The sequence below is a fragment of the Rhipicephalus sanguineus genome, chromosome 4 (assembly GCF_013339695.2).
Source record: "Rhipicephalus sanguineus isolate Rsan-2018 chromosome 4, BIME_Rsan_1.4, whole genome shotgun sequence".
Classification (NCBI taxonomy): Eukaryota; Metazoa; Arthropoda; class Arachnida; order Ixodida; family Ixodidae; genus Rhipicephalus; species Rhipicephalus sanguineus.
Genome location: NC_051179.1, coordinates 12,614,126 through 12,638,490, shown reverse-complemented (window position 1 = coordinate 12,638,490; position 24,365 = coordinate 12,614,126). Strand labels below are relative to the sequence as shown.

General features: G+C 47.5%; 1 protein-coding gene across 6 annotated transcripts in view; it reads left to right on the top strand.

The window, feature by feature from the left end:
- Window positions 1-23,543, top strand: part of LOC119389411 (solute carrier family 35 member G1) — a 98,572-nt gene extending 75,029 nt beyond the window's left edge. For 4 of the 6 annotated variants that reach the window (XM_037656644.2, XM_037656647.2, XM_037656646.2 and 1 more), the window contains exons 2-3: window positions 20,135-20,454; window positions 21,529-23,543. In XM_037656644.2, the coding sequence (XP_037512572.1) occupies window positions 20,213-20,454; window positions 21,529-22,381 (1,095 nt within the window). In that variant the 5' untranslated portion in view covers window positions 20,135-20,212 and the 3' untranslated portion in view covers window positions 22,382-23,543. Of the gene's footprint in view, window positions 1-9,876; window positions 10,120-12,362; window positions 12,533-20,134; window positions 20,455-21,528 lie in introns of those variants that run through there. The other 2 variants (XM_037656645.2, XM_037656643.2) reach the window with 2 other exon arrangements.
- Window positions 23,544-24,365: the final 822 nt, after the last annotated feature.

Genomic DNA, 24,365 nt, shown 5'->3' with positions numbered 1-24,365 from the left:
TTCGACCCATACCAGTGCGGGTTTAGAGAAGGCCGATCCACCACCGATCATCTCATACGTATCGAGGCACGCATACGTGAAGCTTTTGTTCATAATCAATTTTTCCTATCTGTATTCCTCGACATGGAGAAGGCTACGATACGACGTGGAGGTTTGGGATACTGAGAGACCTTTCACACATAGGTATACGCGGTAAACATGTTCAATGCCATTGAAAGCTATCTATCCGATCGCACATTCCGTGTTCGAGTGGGTAGTGTTTGTCCCGAACATTTATACAGGAAACCGGAGTGCCACAGGGCGGGGTGCTCAGCTGTACGCTCTTTATTATAAAATGATTCTCTCCGTTTGTACATCCCACGTAATATGTTTTATTCAACATACGTTGACGAGTTCAGATAGGTTTTCAATCGTGTTCTCTTGGGATCTGTGAGCGACAGGTTCAGCTTGCTCTTAACAAGGTGTCCAAATGGGCTGATGAAAACGGGTTCAAACTGAACCCACAGAAAAGCACTTGTGTCCTTTTTTCACGAAAAAGAGGCTTGCACCCTGATCCTGAAATCGTCATGAAGGGTGAGCGTCTGCCCGTAAATACAGAACATAAGTTCCTAGGTATAATTTGGATGCGAAGTTAACCTTTGTACACACATCAAACATCTTAAGAATAAATGCATGAAAACAATGAATATCCTAAAGGTGCTGTCACGCACAACGTGGGGAAGCGACAGAAAATGCCTCATGAATCTATATAAAAGCCTTGTACGCTCACGCCTCGACTATGGGGCGATAGTCTATCACTCTGCCACGCCAAGTGCTCTGAAAATGTTGGACCCAGTTCATCATCTAGGCATCCGCCTGTCCACAGGCGCATTTAGAACAAGCCCAGTTGAGAGCCTTTATGTAGAATCGGACGAGTGGTCACTCCATCTGCAGAGAACGTATTCTTCTTTCATATATTTTCTTAAAGTGAACGCGAACAGTGAGCACCCTGCATATTCTACCATCAACGATCTGTCCAGCTCTCAACTTTTTCGCAATCGGCCCACAATGGCACGCCCTTTCTCACTGCGTGTTAGAGAGCTAGCAGAAGAAACAAATCTTCCACTGCTTGAATATCACCCCATTCCCCCCGCTATGCAGCTCCCGCCATGGCAGTGGCAGCTTATAAAATGTGACACATCCTTCGTAGCTGTCACAAAGCACGCCCCTCTTATACACATTCGGATGTATTTCCTAGAGCTGCAACATAAATATAACTGCCCAGAAATTATACTGATGCATCCAAGTCCCATGCTGGCGTGTCATATGCAGCGGTAGGCCCATCTTTCTCGGATGCCGGCGTTCTACCCACTAGCACAAGCATTTCACAGCCGAGGCTTACGCGTTATTCGTAGCCGTCAAACGCATTAAAGAATTGAATACACCAGGGTAGTTATATACACTGACTCCTTGAGTGTCGTGAAAGCTTTGAAAAGTCAGAAAAAACATAGAAATCCTGTAATTATGTCCCTCTACTCAATACTCTGCGCGGCGTACGCTTCCAAAGCAACATATCGTCGTGTGCTGGGTGCCAGGGCACCGGGACATTGAAGGAAATGTGTTGGCTGACCAGCTGGCCACGTCAACCAACGTAAGCGCTGCCAACTTTTCAATTGCTGTCCCCGTGATGGACCTAAAACCAAACATACGGAAAAAGCTCAGGGCTCACTGGCAGAAGTTATGGGATCTACAAACGCATAACAAGTTACACCTGATCAAACCATACGTCGGTAACTGGCCACCTACATCAAAAACACGCCGTACAGAGGTCACTCTCTGTCGGCTTAGAATAGGACACACACACAGCACACACACACACCTTTTGTCCGGTGGTGACCCACCCAGTTGTGACAGATGTGGCCATCCACTTACCGTACATCACATACTCCTTGAATGCTCTGAGCTAGACGCTTACAGAAAAAAACACTTTCCACTGGCGTTCAAGCAACACATACCCCTTCATCCAGCAATGTTCATAGGTAGAGAACCTCTTTTTAAATATGATGCATTGAATGCATTTTTAAAGGACGTACATACTTTCATGTCATCTATGCAGGTGATCGGTAGCACGGCCTCCTAAGGGAGGCTGCTGCTGCGGATGCTACATCAAAAGAGAGCACCTGCCTCCTGGCCCTTGGGACCAAGGGCGCTGACGAGGCATCCGTGCTAATACAACACTTCTATATTTTAGCGTCACGATAACCTAGAACTCATCTTCACCATGCACGCTTCACTCCACTTTCATGATTTTAATACATATATGTTTTACGCACCTTTAGTGCGCAGAATCTTAGGCCCTTATACAGCCACTAAACATCATCATTGTTCCCATCCTACACCATTTCCTGGCGCTCTTTGGCCATCAATGGCCCTTGCGCCATTAAACAACATATATCATCATTTCCTCCGATATTTTAACGTCACATAAGTTGTTTCAAAGCATGTGAGTAGTAGGCGAGCAGCTGATAGCTCCTTTTCTATATTTATTAATCTTACAATGTGATGCTGTCTCTTTTAATGATTATTATTGCTTTCGGGATATATATGTTTTCTTATACAGGTTTATAAAGTAAGTTTAACGTCCCAAAGCAACTCAGCGTATCAGAGACGCCGGAGTGGAGGGCTCCGGGTAATTTCGACCACGTGGTTTTTTTTTTTTTTTTTAACGTGCACAGACATCGCGCAGTATACGGGCCTCTAGCATGTCGCCTCCGTGAAATGCGACCAGCGCTGGGGTCGACTTGTTTTCTGTAGGAAGCGGGCAAAGAGGGAGTAGCCTTTTCCTGGGTGTTCTCTATTAACAGATAATGAGAACCAGAACCTGTGGTCAGCACGCATTTGCAGTCCCCTACCGTTATATTTATTTGGAGATATAAAACAATGTGATTTGCTTTCACCGCTATGAATAATTAAAAAAAATCTTCCTGAGAAGCATTGCAAGTTTCCTTGCACGCGCAAGGAACCACTCGTAAATGAGTCAGCCTTGACACAAATAATCGGCTATTTGAGATTTTTTTCGCTTGCTCATAACGTCACACGCGTCAGCGCTGACTGTCTCATGATGAGGAGGATGATTCGGCATCCGCGTCTGAAGTGGCCATCGCTATGAACCCTCAGAGGCGTCATTTAGTGCAGCCCGACACGGTCGACTTCCTTCACATTGTGTAACAGCTTGATATCAGCGGAAACTTCCGCATTCCTCGAAAAGCTGCCATGTCTATGCACATCCAATCGAGACAGAAGCTCGAGGGAAGATGGAGGCTCGAAGTGGTCAGAAATCGTCGATCCCTTACGTGGAATGTGGCTTGTTCGGCGAGTTCCCACCATATCTGTATCGTGATTTAGAACAACACAGATATGCAGAATAGGAGGATTCAGAAATATTCAGTTCGTCAACCGGAGACTTGGAGAATAACATTATGTCGCACCGGTCACGGGACGCTCATGTGAGGACACAAGCTTCCGGGGTTATTAAATTTATGTGGCAGCAAGAAACATTGCACCGGAAAGATCCTCAATAAAAGAACTGCGTACTTATTGCTCAAATCTTAGTGTTGTTTTTGTTTTATTAGCTTCGCAGTTAACCTCCAATCATGTTCTGATATCAATTTTGATACAATGTGTGATGTCCTTTAAGAATAATCGCATCGTTTCTTCATAAACCTAATGCATGTAATCTTGTTTTCACCTATGCAAGTTCAACGCTGTATTGTGTAGTTACGAGATTTTTTTTTTTGTAATGCAAGTTGTTTGCAATGGTTCTTGTTTCCAATTAAAATGCGTTGCATCGTTGTTGATTATCCTGTTTCTCCATCTTCTTTCTTTATTTATTTACCTGCTTTACCATGTTGATGAGGCTGTTTTCTCATCGCTCTTTTTGATCTGTATTATGTGCACCACAGTTTGCTGTATACTCGCCAAAGTGTACTTTTGAGGTGCCGGAGCTAGTCAAGCTGCTTCTCAGCCTTTTCTCCCAGCCTCCGCCATCTTTTTGATGAAAAATAAAGGACTGTTGTTATTATTAAATATGTTTGTGATTGACCCTTGGGAACACTGTTCATGTGTTACAATTGCAAAGTTGAGTGTATACGAGCCACGTATCACAAACATGCACGTTCAGCGGCTGTATACCTTTGCCTATATCAAGGACCGCACTTGGTGAATATTTGTGCTAACAGCTGCTCTTATGTCCTATGAATGCCTCTTAAAAGCGGTTCCAAAAGGAGTGTGCAAACCTTCAAGCGGGTGATGTTCAGGTGATGAGGCAGAAGTACGAGACGTTTATTATCAGAAGAAGATTCTCCATTTAGATTGGGTCCCTTTGAATAGTGTAAACTACTTTTCTCGATCGTCCTTTTTAAGACGAAAGTGTTTTATGCCGAGGTCCACCAAGCCTTTAACCAAGCCTTTACTGACATCATTTATGTCACGGATGTGACGTCGGTAAAATGCACACGAACAGGTGACAAAGAAATAACAGAAGAAAACTTGGGCCATCTCCCCGAAGGGAACCCTGATGGGATGCGAAGCAGCAGCGGTGCGCACGGCATTGACCCGGTTGAGACGGGCGTCGACGCGGGTGCTGGAAGGACGGTTTGAAGCGAAACTCGGTGTAGCATTTACTCGAGTAAACGTTTGTTTGAAAGGCAAAGACACGGGAGGCGGGTTGGGTTTCGTTTAAGTTTCATTAAAGCGTTTGGCAAGACTTCGTTGTTTCTTCAGAGTCGAGACACGGGCGCTGGACCGGAGCAGGCGCGCGTTTCGCCTTGACTACCACGGGTGAAGCGAGAGAGAAGTGACACGTTCAGAGGTGTTGCGAGCGGGCGGAGCAGCCGGCAGCTGCGGGCGCTCCGGCGAGCATGCTGCGGGTGAGGGAGAGAGTGACGTCAGCGCGCACCTGCGAGGGAAACGTGCGAGGGGAGCGTGACGTCAACGCAAAGCTGTGGCGTGACCTACTTGGCAACGCTCCAACACCTACGGCGAGAGGAACGCGATGCGGCGCATTCGTACGGACGCACGTAACGTACGGCGTTACACACGTGAGTCAAAAAGCTGCTTCGCATCTAAAAAATGTCATTGATTTGGATGACATGATAGTCGAACCCAGGACCTCCAACCGACGACGACAAGAGCAGGGCGCTCAGCCCACAAAGCGACCGACGCTCACGCATGAGCCGTTACAAACGCGCCTTATATCTTTCAAACCTTTTCCCTGTCACAGTGACCTTCGCTGGCGTGGGGCGGTGTCGTCGTCTTAGAGGGGTGAAGTGAAACTCTGCATCATGACACTAACGAGTGCCGACAGGACGCGGTTTGTTAGTCTCAGCGCAGCGGACGTTGGCTCCCTGATTTCCACTCCATATCGTTTCAATACAGTTTAGAGTGAGTGCTTTGTTGCATGAGACACGCCAGTGGGCAGCGGGACGCCTTCGTGCGTTCACTGCTCAAGCTACGAGCTCTGCGCCCCGCGTTCCTGAAGCGCTGTGTGGCAGTGTATGCACGAGCAGAAGTGTAGGTTACCCACTCGCTGGAGAGCGCACACCTTGCCGTTTCTCTCCTCCAACGGCGACGTTCTCCACGAGTGCATATCGAGTACTAGTGATTACGTGCTCGTTCATGCCATCATTGCGCTGGATTAACCATAAGCTGTGTACGAGTTTTTGTTAACTACTTCAGCTAGCACAACGATTTAATCATGATCGTTGAAGTTAGTCGTCAGGATGGAGATGTGCCACTAGGATCAACGTAGGCGCGTCCACATCAAACGATGCTATAGCCGCCAAACACCAACAGATATTGTGCAAGCTTTGATTTATCAATGCACAATGAACATTAAACTACTTTTGCAAACACACATTTCACTTTCGTGTTATACCGATTCCTATGACGGAGGGATCAACCATTTTTTTTAATGCCTGGGGTCTTGCGCGCCTAAACTACGATATGATTACGAGGCACATCGTTGCGGGCGACTGCGTACTAACTTTCGACCACCTGACGGGGTTCTTTAACGTGCACCTAAATCAAAGTACACGAGTGTTATTGCATTTCGCCCCCATCGAAATACGGCCGCCGTGGCCGAGAATCGTACCCGCGACCACGAACGTTTATCTAAAGTGATAACAAAAAAAAATGATATAACTTAAATGATATAGCTCATGACTGCTTAGAGAAATTACCTCGTTATAGATTGTTTTGCCACCGACGCAAGTTGTTACATGTAGTTGATTGCTGTAAAATGTACCTTAATTACTTTCGGATATAAAAAAGTTAAATTACAAAAAAACAATAATTTATTACAAGTAATTATATGCGATTCATCACGAACTTGTCTCCTCATAAACGCGGATTATCGAGCAATGAAAACTGTAGTTCACTTACCCTGACTGCCCCGCCACGGTGGTCTAGTGGTTATGGCGCTCGACTGCTGACCCGAAGGTCGCGTGATCGAATCCCGGCCGCGGCGGCTGCATTTTTGATGGAGGCGAAAATGTTTGAGGCCCGTGTACTTAGATTTAGGTGCACGTTAAAGAACCTCAGGTGGTCGAAATTTCCGGAGCTCTCCACTACGGCGTTAGGGATGGTAAAATCGATGAACGATTAATCGATTAAAGGTCCGCAATTAATCGATTATTCGTCATCTATTTCCGCCTATCGATTAATCGAATTAATCGATTAAAACTATTCAATTATTCGATTACGGCACCCCCCCACTCCCGCCCCCAACCTCGCCCCCTTGGCCGGAGCGCATGACTGCGAGGCGCGCTATCCTGAGACGCAGATGCCGTGCACATCGCCTTCTTTTTCACTGCTTTCACTGCAGCGCATATTTCTGCGCTAGCAGAACGAGCCCAGAGCTGGCGGCGGCCATACCCCACAGAGAAATATATGAACTCGCCCTGAACTCCAAGCACTCCCCAATGCTTCAAGCCCGCACAGGAAGCGGCTCCAGCCCATCGAGGCAGAAATGAACTTGCCCGCTTCTCTCCGGCTCACAGTCTGCTGCTGCTACTGCCTTCACCTCCTTGAGCGTCGCCTGAGTATACGCGGGCTGGCGTTGCTTGCGTGTTGTATTGTGTAAATATTACACATTGGTGGTTACACTGCTATTTTTGCGATGTCATAATGCCGGGCAATCGGAAGAGGAGTGCAGTGTGGTCGTTGTTCGCTGAATATGAGAAAACGAAGACTGCAAGGTGTAATAAATGTGGCAAGCACTTCTCGAAGCCAGCACTTGAAGCACGAAAGTTACTGCCAATAATATCAGTAGCGAGGCGGCAGAAGAGGGTGTCCAGGTTAAACTTTTCGCAGACGACTGCTTAATCTACGCCACAATTACCAAGCTAGACGACCAACTCAAAGTTTAGAATTGTTTGAAAATTTTAGATAATTGGCATAGTAAATGGAAAATGTCAATAAATTATTCTAAATCTACATATACACGCATCAGCAAAAGGAAAACTATCCATTCCTTTTCGTACAGCATTGGTGGACACTTGTTGGTGACTGCGCACCGGTTCAAGTATCTCGGGGTAACAATTAGGCGAAAATTGGCATGGAATGAACATACAGATAACGTCTGCACGACAGCCTATCAAAAGTTATATATATATTGAGCAAAAAACTAGAACATGCATCTCGTAACGTAAAACATATTGCATACACCACCTTCATTAGGACGATACTAGAATATTCAGCCGTTGTTTGGAGTCCCGATAAAGTGACCCTTAAGAAGAAGCTGGAAAGAATACAGAGACTGGCGGCGCGTTTTATTTGTTCAACGTACCCAAGGAAGGAATCGTTCACGCTGATGTTACAGAGATGCAAATTAGATCATCTTGAACTACGGAGAAAAAAATATAGGCTGAAGGTATTTTTCCAAATAATTCCCGATCAACCTGAGATTGATATGCTCAAATATTTACACGCCCCAGACAAAAGAAACCCCCGAACTAACCACGATTGCGTCATAAAACCATACCAAACAAATACTGACACGTTTCGATATTCTTTCTTCCCAGATGTCGTAGAAATGTGGAACAAACTAGCAAACGCTATTGTTGTTTTAAATGACGTCACCTATTTCGAAAATGCTGTAGAAGCGCACTTACGAGATTGTTCAATGTAATTTTTTTCCAATGATAAATGGTGTAAGCGACCTCATGTTCATTGTAAATATTTTGAAAAATGTGAGTGAATTTTGAATTGTTATTTTGAATTCTGAATTGTTATTTAAGGAAATACCTGTTTTCATTGTGAAGTGCCAAATATTACGCAACTTTATGTAATTTGTACATTTTTTATGTATGTAATTGTATTGTCATCTTTGTTATGACCCTCTATGAGGGTTGACAGTATTAACAAATAAATAATAAATTAGTTGAGAGAAAATGTAGCGCAGGAATGTGCACTCGCGAATTGTGACAAGGGTCTTATAGACCCTTTATGTAATCCGCAACTTTACGCGTCGGTTTACCGAACGTCTAGGATCCAGTGCATTGAAGAAGTGACCTTGTAGCATTTAGTAATACTGTATGGTTGCATATTTAGGGAGCAATACAGCTCTCAGCTAGAGGCCCCCGTCTTCTGCTGTGACAGGAAAGGACAGTCGCGAAATTTATGTTGTAATGTCTGATACACTAGATAGCGATCACAGTTCAGGCTGTACGTACGATTGAAAAGGTGCGAGTGGCGCCGCGTTAAGGCAACGATCAGATGAAACTTGCGGAGTATACTGGCGCAGCTGCTGTTTATTCTAGCCGGGAGGCAGAGACTCATGTCACCCTATTTCCCGCAGTACCGATGGTCAGTTTGAGTGTTTGTGTATGTTTGTGTGTAATCTCTGCATGGGTGACCTCAAGGAAAAGATCGTGTCAGTCCGCAATTACAGTATTATGTAGGGCTTCCACAATATCTAACCGACAAACCGCGAAAAGGTGCGGTGCTTACGAGAGCGAGCGTCTTATTTAATTCCTCTTCCTCCTCGCCTCTCTTTTACCTTTCTCGGGATTTCCTCACCCTCCGCCACACTGCATGTTTCAGCTGCGACTTTCCAACCAGTGTGGTCCCCGAGCACGCCTCCGGTTTCGATGAGCTCGAGTAGGCAGGCTTCGAGAAAATACGACCTGCTGCCGAATAGTCCATAGATGATGGCCACAGATGCTTGAATCCGCGACATCAACCAACGACGACGAGCCCCTTCTGTCCAGTGTGCGAAAGTGGGAATTTTCACACACTGGGCACAAGGGGCCCGTCGTCGACACTTTCGAAAGTGGGAATTTGCGATCGTCAGCGCGTCTGAAAAAAAGATTTGGGTCCATATCAAACACGAACGATGCCTCTCAAACAAAGAGATATCTGTTTTAAAGCACCCATAAAAAATGTCAATTAATCGATTAATCGATTAAAAGATTCCACCGAAAGCAATTAATCGATTAAAGGCTAAACCGATTAACGATTAATCGATTAAAAATTTTAATCGACCATCCCTATACGGCGTCTCTCATAATCATATCGCGGTTTTGGGACGTTAAACCCCAGATGTTATTATATTATTACCCTGGCTATCGCGTATGCAATTAAACATGCGCGCGAGCATCTTCTTAGATATTTTTTCCCGTTAATGGCACATATCAGGCATGCCATATGTGAGATCGTATGCCTTTTGGTTGCCTTTTGCAAGATTCAAAACAGATCAAACACACAATTGGCAAAGGCACAACGAGGCGTGTGGCTGCTCAATAAATCAGCGGAGCAAACCTGCACAGCGTGTCGCAAAAACAGTATTAACAATGCTTCGAGGAAGGGCATCTGTGACAGGCGGGATGAATATGCGACGCGCTTTTGCAGTCACGCAGGCGAATGAAACGCAGCATTCTATTGCAACGTAAGCTTACTTTACGAGACTTGGCTGACATCTGCTGAGCACCCGTTTGTGTTTTCGGTTGCGAAGCAGCACTCCTCTTGGAGCGGCTGCTTAGGTGGTGGGTCTTTAAGGGCACAAGAATTTCTTTAACTTGATCTCGTTGATTCGTGACAATGCAGCCGGGTCCGCTGACCACTCACCGCTGGATGATAACGGCAAGTGCTGCTTTCTGTTGGCCGCAAGGCACCGGCAATGGCTGCCGCTCAGTCGGATGCGGCCTCTCTATAATGTAGACGTCATTGTAATGCGTGCTCTGCTAATGCAGGCGTGCTTATATGTTCCTGATGACACAGCAGGACGCAGTCGAGGCTGCACCGAAGTCAGCATGGCAGACGCGTCCACTTTTGCCGGAGCATGAATATCTCCTTTTTTTTTATTATTTCCAAAGCCTGCCCTTAGGCATATTACACGCGGTGTCATAAATACATGTACAAATTTGCTTCATGCATGAATTCGAACAGTGAGCGGTGGAACGGTTCGTGAGTCCAGCTATCAAGGTCGGGTGGTCGGTCAGACCCGAGTCCTGTCGCAAGGAGGGGGCGAAGACGGCCTAAATGCAGGCCTGTACAGCCACCCACAGCAAGTGTGTCGCAGTCACATCGCGGATTGGGTCGTCACAAAATGTCTTCTATTGGCCCATGACACGTGCCCTGAGCTGCGGCGCGAACTCGGTCCTTGGATGTCTGCGCATAACGAAAGCGCTTCGTCGAGTTCTTGAGAACGACTAGAGTTCAGAGAATGTTCGCTGATCTTCTTCCGCGTTGAGTGATGTAGGGTAATCTTTCACCCATTTTCATCTCGTGTCAGGCTTTTTGCCAGAAATAGTTTCCCTATAATCAAGTTCTCTTTTATGTTTTTAGCGATAAGTTGGCGGTAGTTTCTCGGCCCGCGTCAGCCAACTGGCGCGCGTGACAGTGCAAGTTGTAGCGAGCGCGGCCCAAGAAACCACCGCCAACTTATCGGTCTACCGCTGCAACGGAGCCGGCGAGTCGGGGCCGCTATAGAGTTTCCTACAATACTTACTAGAGGGAACTCTGGCGCTAGTGTCTATGGGAGCTCAAACTAGGGACCCTACTCAAACGCATGACGCTTCAGCCAGCATGGGAATGATGGGTAGTACACAAATTTGTCTAAACTTCGTACTTTCGGCTCCGTTTGGCTCCGCGTCGCCTGCATCCGCTTTGTCGCAAAACGAAGTTCAGCAAAAGTCAGCAGTTTCACTTCGCCACTTTAACTTCTTTAGGCTCAGCGACTCAAATCTGGTCACGAAGTTCACAACGATCCATTCTTTTATCCGAAAGAAAAACCAAAACATAGCAATAAACAAAGCCACAAGTACGTTTGAAGCCGCAAGCACGAAGACTAGGCAAATTTGTGTACTACCCATCATTCCCATGGTAGCTGAACGATCGCAGCGCCAGAGTCCCCTCTAGTTAATTTTAGGAAACTCTATGGGGGCCGCAGCTGATTCCGTTCGCTAAAACCACGCTTCAGAGCAGCACGATCGCGGCGCGCGAATGCGCTATAGTCACGTGTTCTTTTTTCTTTTGTTTTTACTTGGATAACATAGTACACGTGAGACTCTCTGTATCGCAAATAATGCATTGGAGGCTTCTGAAGACGCTCTCAAACTTTGCGAATCCCATTTCTTGCCTAAAGTCAATATTTAGCAATTTAGTTGAATAATTCTAATTAACAAATTAATTAATTACAAAACAAAAATTGTCTAATGCGCAAGGTGGCTGTCAGCAATATGCAACTGATCTCACCCGCTTGCCTCTAATATTGTATTTTTAACCCTTGGCAAAAAAAAAAAATATATATATATATATATATATATATATATATATATATATATATATATATATATATATATATATATATATAAATTGCAATGGCACTTATACCGTGAATGGCAAAAGAAGCGGCGTTTGTCCTGCTTCTTTTATGACGCAGACCCGTCACGGTGGTTTAGTGGTTATGGCGCCCGACCGCTGACCCGAAGGTCGCAAGATCGAATCCCGACCGCAGTGGCCGCATTCCGATGGAGGCAAAATGCTTGAGTCCCGTGTACTTATATTTAGGTGCATGTTAAAGAGCACCAGATGGTCAAAACTTCTGGAGCTCCCCACTACGGCGTCCCTCATAATCATATCGTGGTTCTGGGACGTAAAACCCTCAAAATCATTAATATGTGTATCTTTTATGGCGCAACAAACCATTAATTTAAGACAAGTACTACCACAAACTCTCCTGGATATGCGTAGAAGCGATTGTTTTCGGCGGCAGCGGCGCGCGGAGGCACAACTCGCTGATGACGTGCGGTGCCGTCACGCGCCGAGTGTCGCACGCGAGCAGCAAGGCGATCAGTTGAGGCGACGCGTATTGTCGCCACAGCAAGTGGACAGAGGAAAGAGGGAGAGTGTGCGGAGCACGGTCGAGCGAGCAGCAGGGGAGCCTTCGCGCAGCTGTGCACTCGCCGCCGATAACCCGCGAGAAGCGGTGAACCTACATCGGTATACTACGTTCAACAATTAATCTCTCGCACTGGGACGAACTACAATTTCGGTAAGTCTCTGTCTGACAATGGCTACTGTACGTTCACCTCTCTCTCTCTCTCTGTATATATATATATATATATATATATATATATATATATATATATATATATATATATATATATATATATATATATACACGAGTCCCCCACGCCGAAGCCATTGTGAATTGCTTTCCTTTTTACGATTATTACAACTACTTGGGCGGCGCTGCTGTAGAGGTTAACTCATGCGAGAGCATATCAACCAGACGAGCGCGAGTCCGGTTTCCTACCCCTCGTGTAAGGGAACACAAGAGGAACAGAGGGAGAGAGTGCGCACTGCACGTAGTCAGCGTCAGAAGTTTATGGACCACAACGCACAATACAAATATTTCCGCTGCTTTAGCAGGCAGCCTTGAAATTTAAATTTCTGGGCTGTTTAGAAACGCACTAACAACATATACTACTGTGCAGTTCGATCGAATACAGTCACAAATTGCTGGGAAGTTCAAAGTTTCTTCAAACGTAGTGGTCTCTAAACTTGTTACGTCGACTGTACGCGCAACAGGATTACGATCTCTCGACGAGGCCGGTGTTTGTGAACAACTGCGAATTCGCACGAAAAGCTCTTATGAAATACGGAACGAACGAGAGCTTCACGTAATGTTCTGGAATTGCAATTCCACGTTTGCACTTCAAGTATCAAAGCTCTGCAAGTTGCTCCCGTTGGTGCATATTTGGTTAGCTTTTCAGCACATCACCATACTTATGTTGCTGCGTCTGAAGCTTCTTATTCAGCACGAGCAGCTATTAGACGCTTTTGTTTCTTGCTAACGATTAGGTACGTTTATGCCAAGGTTCGTAATAAAACTAAGTTCGCCGCTATACTTACTGTATACTAACTTTATACTGACTAAAATCGCGTCCGATAACTCGACCATACTGTGAAGAACCGCGAGAACTATTCGTCAGCTGGCATCAAGCTCATCATGAAGACACTAAAAAGAAAGAAACAATCTGTGCCATAATTTAAGCTGGCAAACGAATCAGCGACAGGCTGCTTTTCGATAGGCAGATTTTCTGTCTGATGCACCGCAATCCGTGATATATGCGCTGCGTACGAATTAATCTTTCGGCGACTCTAGTTTGAAATGGACCTGTCGTAGCGGCGAGCGCCACCACGAGAGAGTGAGACGCTGCGTGTCTCACCTCATGTACAAGCCATCTTATGATTTACCACACATAAAATGCTTGGCCCACGGGAGCCGCTTGTCATCACCACCACCACGCGGCTTGTCGCGGTCATCGTGTGTCTTCATATGGGCCTGGCCACGCCACCGCGCACCTGTTTTTAGCAAGCTCATGTTGACTACAATTCATACAGTTCCTAAAGCCTTACTTCGCATAACATTCCAATTTGTTGCTACCACATCCATTGCTTCGCCCTTGCGGCGAAACTGCGACTTTTTTTTGTCTCCTCTATTCTTTCCGGTTTTCTTTTTTCCATTTTCCTTTCCCCTAATGTCGGGTAGCAAACCAGAAGTTCCTCTTCCGCTTAACCTCTCTGCCTCTCATTTGTCTCGCTCTCTCGAAACCCCAAGCTTTAACTATACCACAGGGTTTGTTGATGCATAATTCTGTGGTTATCATTGTAGACATCTCTGACATACGCCGATAAGGATGTGAGCCGATCAGTCACGTGCTGCACTCCTTCACAGCGCCAATTATGCTGACTGCAAGTATACTATACTTGCCTATATACGACACGTGCAAGTATCGGCGTCCCATCGGCTGATTTTTCATCATCGTCACTCGTTACGACCTAATCGCCGATTCGACTTTGTTTTTATTCCCTCGGAGTCCACTTGGTTGCTCCCGTAGTTGGACGTGTCATTCTCTTCTGTAGGCGCACCACCACACATTCTGTCCAAGTTTGCATTTTGGACGCAAGGACGAAGAAAGCGACGGTACAAGCGTTTATGTTAAACTCGCAATTTCACGAAATGTTCTTCTACATGTGACCGCGGGGACCATCGCTCCATTACAGCAGATATCCCATGTTTAGGATTCACTATACAAGTTTTGTGACCCGAATAGCTTTTACATTTCTTTCTGTTCTGCTTCTCTCAGGGACTGGCATGTCCCTATGGCTGCCGTGAGCAGCAGGAGAAGTACCGGCTGCTGGGATCAGGGGCTTATTTCCATCCTTCGGCACAGCGCGTCCATCAGTCGATAACGCACCATCGTCTTCGTTCCTTCCTCTCGGAAAAAGTAGGCAGGCTTCACTGTTTGCGTCTAAGCACACGTAAGCTCCGGGAAAGCTAGCTTCTCGTGATAGGAAGCTCGAAAGGAGAAGCCGTAACTTATGCCGAAGCTTTGGGAATCGCGACATCTCGCGGTAATGTTGATGGCTATTCGGATAAGCGGGTCACTCATTTTTCACGGGCCGCAGATGAGCCGTCGGTATAATTCGGGTACGTCGTGGCCTATTTAGTTATATCATTATATTTAGATCATGATATCACGGCCTTTTCACTTATGGCATTTAGAATCTTGGTTCTCCCGCTTTATATTTACATACAAGGAAACACGAGGGTTCTCTTTTTGTGAAAAACGCCAGGCATGCGCGGAACACGCAGCGCAATCACATAATAATAATAATTGTTTGGGTTTAACGTCCCAAAACCACGATATGATTATGAGGGACGCCGTAGTGGAGGGCTCCGGAAATTTCGACCACCCGGGGTTCTTCAACGTGCATTAAACATAAGTACACGGGCCTGAAGCGTTTTCGCCTCCATGGAAAATGCGGCCGCCGCGGCCGGGATTTGATACCCGATACCGCGACCTTTGGGTCAGCACTCGAGCACCACAACCGCTAGACTACCGTGACGGGTGCAGCAGAGTCACAGCGGAAGCTAGAGGAGCGGCCTTTCTAGCGCGCGTTGTAAACTCGCTTGGGGCGACTACGGCAAGTTCATTTGCAAGGTACCCGCTATGCCATTATTCTTCATTCTGCGGAGAAGCTAGGTACCCGCTTCACATCGTAAACGCATTATGCGCACTTTGCTGATGCTGTGGCTGATGACGATGAAGAATTATGGCTGAGCCTTTTGTAAAGAGTGAGAAGCTTTAAACCATACATTCGTTAAAATAACCATCGTGTGACGCCTGGCTGTTATTACTCCTCTACCACGCTATAATGCATCTGTTAACGTGATTCCTTGCCCGACATGACGCCTGGGTCTTTTTGCGAATGAGTGTAAAGCGCCGGCGCGGCTCTGTCGTAGAATACTCGACTGCCACGCAGGGGGCCTTGTTTCAATTCCCGCTTTATACCGAATATCTTTTTCTCTTTGTGCGCGATAGCGGTTACTGACACCGGCGGCGGCGTACAACTACGCTACCAAAATCGGCTGTTGTGATGTCGCGACAGAATTCGCTGTAAAACGTCAAAAGCGCAGCGCGGAGAAGAGCCACCGACTGGTCATCCTCGGTTGTGTTGGCAGTAATACTGAAACGATTACATTGTACGTCGAGCTTAATCTATCTTTGACGGAACGTCAACTACCGGCGGCTGATGGACATCGGCACACTGTGCCACCGCTTTCGCATTTGCACTCGTTACGCTGACTCCGCCACGAGTTCTCGTCACGCCTGAACGGAATCACTGGCGCGGCGCGAGTCCCTCCCGTCGCGGAGCTGTTCGCGCGCATTGATTGAGCGGGAGGTGATTGTAGTTCGCACAAACGCCAGCTGCGTGTCCACGTCGAGTGGACGAGACGTGGCCGTAAACAGCTCGGACGTTAATTCTCTGTCATCGCGCACCGTGCTCTGACGAGCGCTGTCAGTGCAAATTGTATTTGGCGGCGGAGAAAATGGGATACCTAAATTCTGTTCTCTACTGGCACGAACCCCGCCACTTCTGCATAGAAAGCAGTGAGCGGCTCGCATCAAATCGCATTAGTCAACTCTGCAGATGAAAGCGGATTTGGATGAGCGAGGTCTGTATATACATGAGCTGTCAACATAAATTATGATATCTAAATTACTTGAGTCGTACAAATTCAGAAATGCAAAATTGATACCCCATGTAGAAAAGGCGTTCTTGCGATATACATTACTAGTACTCTATTTACCGAAGCAGTAGTAACAAAAAAAATTGGCCGCGTATCTGCGTGCTTCGCTGCAAATGTCGTCTAAAGACGATAGAAGAGGCGCTGCGTGAGATGTGGACGCCATCTGGCAATACGTCGGGAAACATGAGTGCTGTGTTGCGGGCTGGTAGTCCCGGCGCAGGGGCAGGCGAAGACCGGCGGTGACCAACGCGACCGGTGGGGACGCCGGCCAGCCCGAACACGCTGTTTGGCGCGATGCGCCGAAGGAGAAGAAACGTCCGCACTCAACGAGTACTCTCCACAAACTCTCTTACTTACACGTCGCCTGGGTAAAACAGGAATGCCAGAGCGGCGCCCCCTGTCATTCGTACAATGCAATACTGAACCGAAACCGAAACACAACATGAGCTTGTGCAGAGGGCACGGAGGAAGACAAGTTTCAGCGCAGTCGCATTTTCAGCGCACCTTAAGAAACTAGGGTTGTAACATTGTAGGGCGAGTAGGGCCAGAAGGACCGTCACGACGAAAACCTACCTCCTCAGTCGTATTCGCCTGGAACGTTGGTGTGGCTTCGCGTTCCCTCCTCCGCTCCTGGCCTTTCCACAAAGCTACTGCCTAAGTACGAAGGCCCCTACGCGTCCTACGTCAAGCATCCCCAGTTAACTATATGATTGAGCCTGTTCAATCATCTACGGACTGCAGTCGTCGCGGCCGCGAGACTGTTCACGTCGATCGACTGAAGCCGCAATATGACCCACCAGTTGTACCTGTTCCTTAGGTCGCCAGGATGGCTCCTTTTCTGCGGGGGAGTGATTTGTAACATGGTAGGGCGCAGACAAGAACGCCTGCGAAAGAAGAAGACGAAGACGGTTGTTGTTGGCGCTCGCGCTTGCTCGGCTTGGACCGCTGATCGCTTCAGCTGTGGCAATCTTTTAATAAACGCGTTACTGTCTCAACGTTAAGTCTTTAAAATTGCGTATCTATGTATTTTCTGTTAAAGGAACACACCGCCTAATACTTACCTAGTGATGTTGCGCCTCAGATATGCGTAATGTTTGCTTTTTGATCAACAATGTACACAAGTATGAACCTAGTCAGCCGTTCACGATGGCTGGCCCTTGGGCAAGTGGTTCAACTTTGGCCGAGTGGCTGAATCGAGGGACGTGCCGACAAACAGAAAGACAGACAGAAAGACAGACCAAAATTTCTGCGTTTAAGTTCCCCAAGAAAGACTATCGTCTTTAAAAACGCTGAGAGTGGGGTTGGCACGTTTTGACTGCTCACAACGTGCACCTTGCCTCTTCCTGTTCTTAATTTCCATTCACCGGCGGTTTGGTGGCCAATCACCGTAGTGGGTAGGCACCACTGACCGAGCAAGTAAGCAAACATGCACCCGTAACTGCCGTACTACATACAGCGTATATTAAACCTCCCTCTGGTTGCGTCTTCCGTATGCGGACCAAGATGTAAGCATGAGACGGTTCTTTAATTTGTTGCAAATGCACTTTACCAGTCAGCATGGGCTATAACGACAGGATGGTGGAATAAAGAGCTCGTCCCTGTCGTCCATCATCCTGTCAGGCTTATACTTGGTGCTACAAACCTTACACACAATGCCGGCCGGGTTGGCTTCAGTATTGGCTTTACGCGGATAACAACTGTAACGGCATGCACGGTTCACGCGCCGTTAGGACACCGCGTCTATAGTATGCCGTTGCGGAGACAAGGAAAATCTAATCCGCCTATTTCGCATTAAGGAGTACCGCTACTGTGGCGAAGGACAAAGCGGCGGCGTGGCATGTGTCGAATGTCAGTCAAAGAAAAGCCAGCAACGCATCTTTCGTCAGACTCGGGTTGCGTTACTGTTTATACAGAGGGGAGGCGCTCGTGACATTGGTTGAAGTAATAGTTTCTGAGGTTTTACGTGCCAAAACCACGATAAGATTACGAGGCATGCCGTAGTGGAAGACCCCGAATTAATTTTTACCACCCGGGGACGGGCTGCGAAATCTACTTCCGCGTATTACTTCCACGCATCTGCATATATTTGCGTACATGTCTAGATCTGCTTGCATATATTGGGAGCGCCAGCTAAAGCGACCATGCTGTCATATAAATAAACGAAACGCACGGGACGAGTGCTGGGCGTCTAGAATTTAATATATTGTTGCACAATCATACTCGACGTTGAATGTGCACGTGGTTAGCAGGTAGGAAAACATTGCATATGGTTTAGTGAAAAAAAGCATGTCCCAAATGAATCACCCTTTGCGTAATGAAAACGAGTTTACAGTGACAACTGGAAGCTCTATGCAAGCGAAATCTGCAAAACGATGTTCCCGACAATTTCCTCGATATACTGCTTTTTTCATCTGCGTTCCCTTCCGAAAAGCGAAATCGAAACTATGGATGAATGTCTAACCGATGCGCCTGGAGCGTACTTGAATTGCAGTAGAAACGAAAATTGTGCGGTTTGGGGACTATTCATGTTAGCTTACTTCGCATCAGTATGACACGCTTTCATGTGCGCCTCAATGTGCTTGTGCCCTTTGTGCGCACAAGGATATTAACAAGTGCGCTAAAATGTTTGTCTTGCTTTCCTTTCATGCCCTACACATTTGTGTGTGTGTGTGTGTGTTTATTTCTCGGAGCTTAAGAGTATTCGTAGTCAATGTAGCTGTACTAGCACTTCGAAGGACACGCACGTGGCTGCGTAAAAACAACAAATTTGTATGAAGATGTCCAGCTGTATCTGCCGTTCCTGTTTTTAACGTTTTCGTGTCTCCATATTGTGCACATAAAATTGAAGCTAGACATATACTTCTGCTGCATCCCTAATCGCACTCCCCGTCAACGTTTCAGGGCTCCTGAACTTTTAAAAACAGCATAAGAACGGTTCCGTGGTCAGTATTACATGTTTCCTTTTCGTTAGCCACTGACGCCAACTATTTTATAGCCAAGCTGTACATGTCTAGGGCTCCGTGTGTTTTTCCTGTACGTCAATAAAAACGTATGCGCCACACAAATTCGGCAGACATCACCACTCACTACCGGTCCACTAATCGTGAAGAAGGAAACGCACAGGCGGCAAACGCCAATGAAGATCGTGCACAAAGCGCATGCGGGAAGCCAGACAACACATGTCGGGAAGCGGAGAATGCGGCAAGCAGATGTCAGTGCCGTGCTGCTCAAATGGAACGAAGCTATACTCTAAATTTAAAGGGGACATTCTGGACAGACATTTCGGATTTAGTTTCAGGGTTCGTGATCGGCCATGGTTTGAAATTATGTGTCACCTCGGTGTCGTATGCTAACAGCTTCGTTGATCATTCACCTTCACAGAGTGGAACGACTGACTCGCAATTTTCTTACCTTAGTACTCCCTGTCAGCTCCGATTTGCCTTTGATTGATTGATTGATTGATTGATTGATTGATTGATTGATTGATTGATTGATTGATTGATTGATTGATTGATTGATTGATTGATTGATTGATTGATTGATTGGATACAGATGGCCTGTGGCGATGAGGCGTCCTGAGCAGCGTCGGGCCAGTAGGAGGCTTCTTCCCTCACCAGCCGGCGGCGGCCCATGCCGACCTCCTCGTCGTGTTCGCTGGCCCTGCCGCTGCTGCAGACGGCCGACGAAGAGCACGATGGCTACTCTGCCGCCACCGCCGCGGACGGCAAGCCGTACGCTAACGGTTTGGTCGACGAAGACGATGACGGCGCCACTTCGTCCGGCCACTCGTGGGAGCTGTACAAAGGCCTCGCCTTCTCCTCACTGTCCAGCTTCTTCTTCTCCATCTGCACCGTCATCGTCAAGAGACTCAAGTACGTGCCACACTCGTCACCTCCTGGCTCCGTGTGATGCCTCGCTGAAAACACCGCCTGTTACGTGCCCTCGCGTCGAGGATTCGCCCAACCCCAATCATCGTCAAATAGGCCTGCTATGCTATTTCTTTTTGGAAACTGATCTCGAGACGCAACCTTTACTCAACATGACGAAACACATTCAACACGGCGGCATTTTATTGTTTCGCCTAACGAAAGTGATCCGCCAGAAACGTGTTATATTAGATTGTAATAGCAATTACGTGAACGTTCCAGGCTAATTTTCGAGCCGCCGTCAGCGTCGCCTTGAGGTTCCGTATACGAAGTCCAAGGGCGATATCGTCGTCCCGCGCGTCTTATGTTCTATGTTCGAGCGAAAGCACGCGACGGCAGCTGGCGATCGCGGATAGGAAACGCGCGATCCGTCTTCCGTCGCGTCAAAGGCCCGCGGGGGATCCCGGTGGGGCGGCTGTGCGGCTCCAGCAGCGACTGCACACTTTGAGCGGCCAGACGTGGTCGCTCGCGCCCTATCTTGACAGGGATCAGCGGACGGCTCATGTCTTTGTATGTGCTGTGTTCACGCCGCTCAGTTCGCGTAGAAGTGATAGCACGAAGGTCGCTTCACTGGCAGAAGCGGCAGCGTTTCCTTACGCCAGTGTATTGTTGCGTTACGCCTGGGTGAATGCTAAAGGAGTTAGCTGTTAGCCTTACTTCGTACAACATTTCAATTTGTTGCTGTCGCATTAATTGCTTCGCCTTTGCGGTGAAACTGACTTTTTGGCTTAGCACAAGCAGGAGGCTGCCTCTATTTGACACTTCGTGCAACAGTGTTATGTAAGCACTGAAATGCTTATAGCAACAGTGTATCCTTGGCGCATACAGCTCTGCGCGACAGTCTGAGAAGTCAGACTACGCGGAAAGTGTCGCATTTCTCTATTTGTTCTTTCTTTAAGGGAAAGAGGGAAGTTATTACATAGATTACTGCCCTAGGAATCATGTTTTGACTGTCGCAGCGATTTAATGCCAAAGACATGCTCGTTGCCAATGCCATAACCCATTGCTGTCGTGGCGCAGTTACATATCGGCGGCCGAGCTGGCTGTGGTGCGCTTCCTGGGCATCCTGGTGTTCACGGCGCCACTGGTGGTGCTGAGCCGCGAGTCACCGCTCGGGCCGCGGGGCGTTCGCCGGCTGCTGGTGCTGCGAGGACTGCTGGGCGCCACCAGCCTGTTCCTACGCTTCTACGCCATCCACTACATGCCGATCGCCGACGCGTCCGTCATCATCTTCAGCGTGCCGGTGTTCGTGTCGGCATTGGCCAAGCTGTTCCTCAAAGAACCGTGCGGATTTTTCCACGTGGCCGCCGTCATGGTCACCCTCGCCGGGCTCGCGCTCATCACCAAGGTGCCGCTGCTGTTCGGGGGCGGTGTCGACCAAGGGCCCGTGCAGGCACGCGGCGTGCTAGCCGCACTGTCATCGACCGTGTTCGGGGCCAGCGTGTACATCGTGGTGCGCAAGGTCAAGGGCGTCCACCACTCGGTCATCATGTTCAACTTCGGCTGGGTCGCCATCCTGGAGACGGCCACCATCTCGCTGCTGACCGTCGGTCAGTTGGAGCTGCCCCGCTGCGGCATCGACCGCTGGCTCCTCGTGGTGCTCGGCGCGTTCAGCTTCGGCGGCCAGGTGCTGCTCACGCGAGCCCTTCAGCTCGAGCAGGCGGGCCCCGTGTCCGTGGTCCGGTCGGCAGCCGACATCGTGTTCGTGTTCGTCTGGCAGGTGGCGTTCTTCGGCGAGGTGCCCGACCGGTACACCATGTCTGGCGCCGTGCTCGTCACCGCTTGCGTGCTCCTCACGGGCTTGCGCAAGTGGGCGCTCACGCTGCCCGAGAGCTCGGCCACCAGGGCCAGGCTCGCCTGGCTCATTTCTTGATCCCACGTGGTGCTTTGCCTCGCGATATTGGCTGAAAAGCAACGAACGCTCGCGGTGAAGCTTGCGAATGTCAAAAAGCTTGTGCCAGGCACAGTGTGCGATAAGGCGAAACGCTCGCAATTGGCAGTGCTGTAAAGATTCACTTAGACCACGCAGATGTTTCCAAAAAGATCAGGCAAACACGAGTGACTCTACAAAACATCAGCGTCACCCGCGAGCGGACGACACGTGATCATACACAAAATGGTGGCTGCTTGCAGCGCTATAGCGTTCGTGAGAGCGAAGACATGCTTGTCGGCCCAGTCCTCACATTGCGCACAAGTATCGGATTCCAACACACACATAGGGTGCGCATTAGAAACTCGCATCGTTCTGTTTGCTCGCGGTTGTTAAAACTGTGTTGTCCCGTGGGAGTGCTCGCTGCAGATCTGGGCATGCTTTCATCGAGGTATGTTAATTCAAGACGTAAGTGCGCTGTGGTATGACTTGGGGTGCACTATTAAAGGTTGCGTTTTGTTGTTTTTGACAGCTGTCTTGAAAACGCTGACGCTCTTCGATGCTCTAGAATTAAATAAGGAAAGAAAGAAACTCTGGGCGCGTAAAGCTACTATACTGCATGTGAAACAACTAGTCAACGTCTGCTGGCGACACTGTCATTATAAGCGTGCTGGAGGCCGCGACGGGCAGCGTTAGCTATGCATTAAGTAAAGACGCAAAATGGTGGTGTGTCTAAATGAAGACGCAGAAGTGTTTTGTTTTCTCGCTAGCTTCCGATGCATTTTCGGGTCAACTTCAGGGCTGAGTGTATTGGTCGCCACCATCTCTTGTCACGATCGGTGTTTCTAGGACTCTTGCGGTGTATGACAGCGGAGATTGCTTTCTAGATGACGTCACTATAACTGCGATGACGCCGCTGAAAGTGACAAACCTCTCTAGCGCCTTTCGGTAGTGTGGTGTGAGTAAAAGTTGCATCCGCGACCGGGTTGACCTTAGTACGACGTTCCTCACGGTTCTGGATACGCGCTTTCGCCTCCTGTAGTCAGCGCCTCACATATCGTGCTTGTACGTTCCGTACAGATCTAGCTGTGATAATAATTTTGAGAAGATATGCTCGTGTCTGCGGATGAGAACAAAATAAAGAATTATTGACGCTTGTTAGAAATGTGCTTTATTGGTTGTCCAACCATCTATTTTCCCCAAATCTGTCGCATGAGCTACTGCAATGCATTAGTTACATACTGCTTGGACCACGTGTCACACTTGTCCGCAGTATTCAAGAGAAATAAATGAATACGCATCACAAACAAACAGCCAGGAGTCACCCGCGTAGCGAGAGGGGAGGGGGGGTGGAGGAGGGGAGGGTGTTCATACCCCGCGAAATTTTTCAATTTTGCATGTGTGTGTATACATGCACACATACAAAAGCGAGCACGAACATACATCAAGTGCGGTTGAACCCCTCCCCGAAAAATTCTGGCTGCGCCTCTGTCGGAAGTATTTGTATCAGCGCACTTCACAAAAGCCTAAGCCTATACGCAGGTTTATATATATATATATATATATATATATATATATATATATATATATATATATATATATATATATATATATATATATATATAGAGGCATTCACTGTTAACAGACAGATATTCAGACATGCGCAGTATTTTGTATGGTGATAGCATAAATAGCGAAATAGCAGTACATATTGAAAATGTGACAAAGCAAACCCAAACATATAATAGCGATAGTATGTAGGGTGGTTGAAATATCACCACACTTGTGACACAATGAAAAAATAAAAAATAAAATCTATGCAATGTTGATAAGTCACATTTGTTTGCAACGAAATGTACACGAGCAAAATACCAGCGTCGACGTCACATTATGATAGCAAGGTTACATGCGCATTCTGGTCACCTGAATGATTGGGCGGATATATATATATATATATATATATATATATATATATATGTGTGTGTGT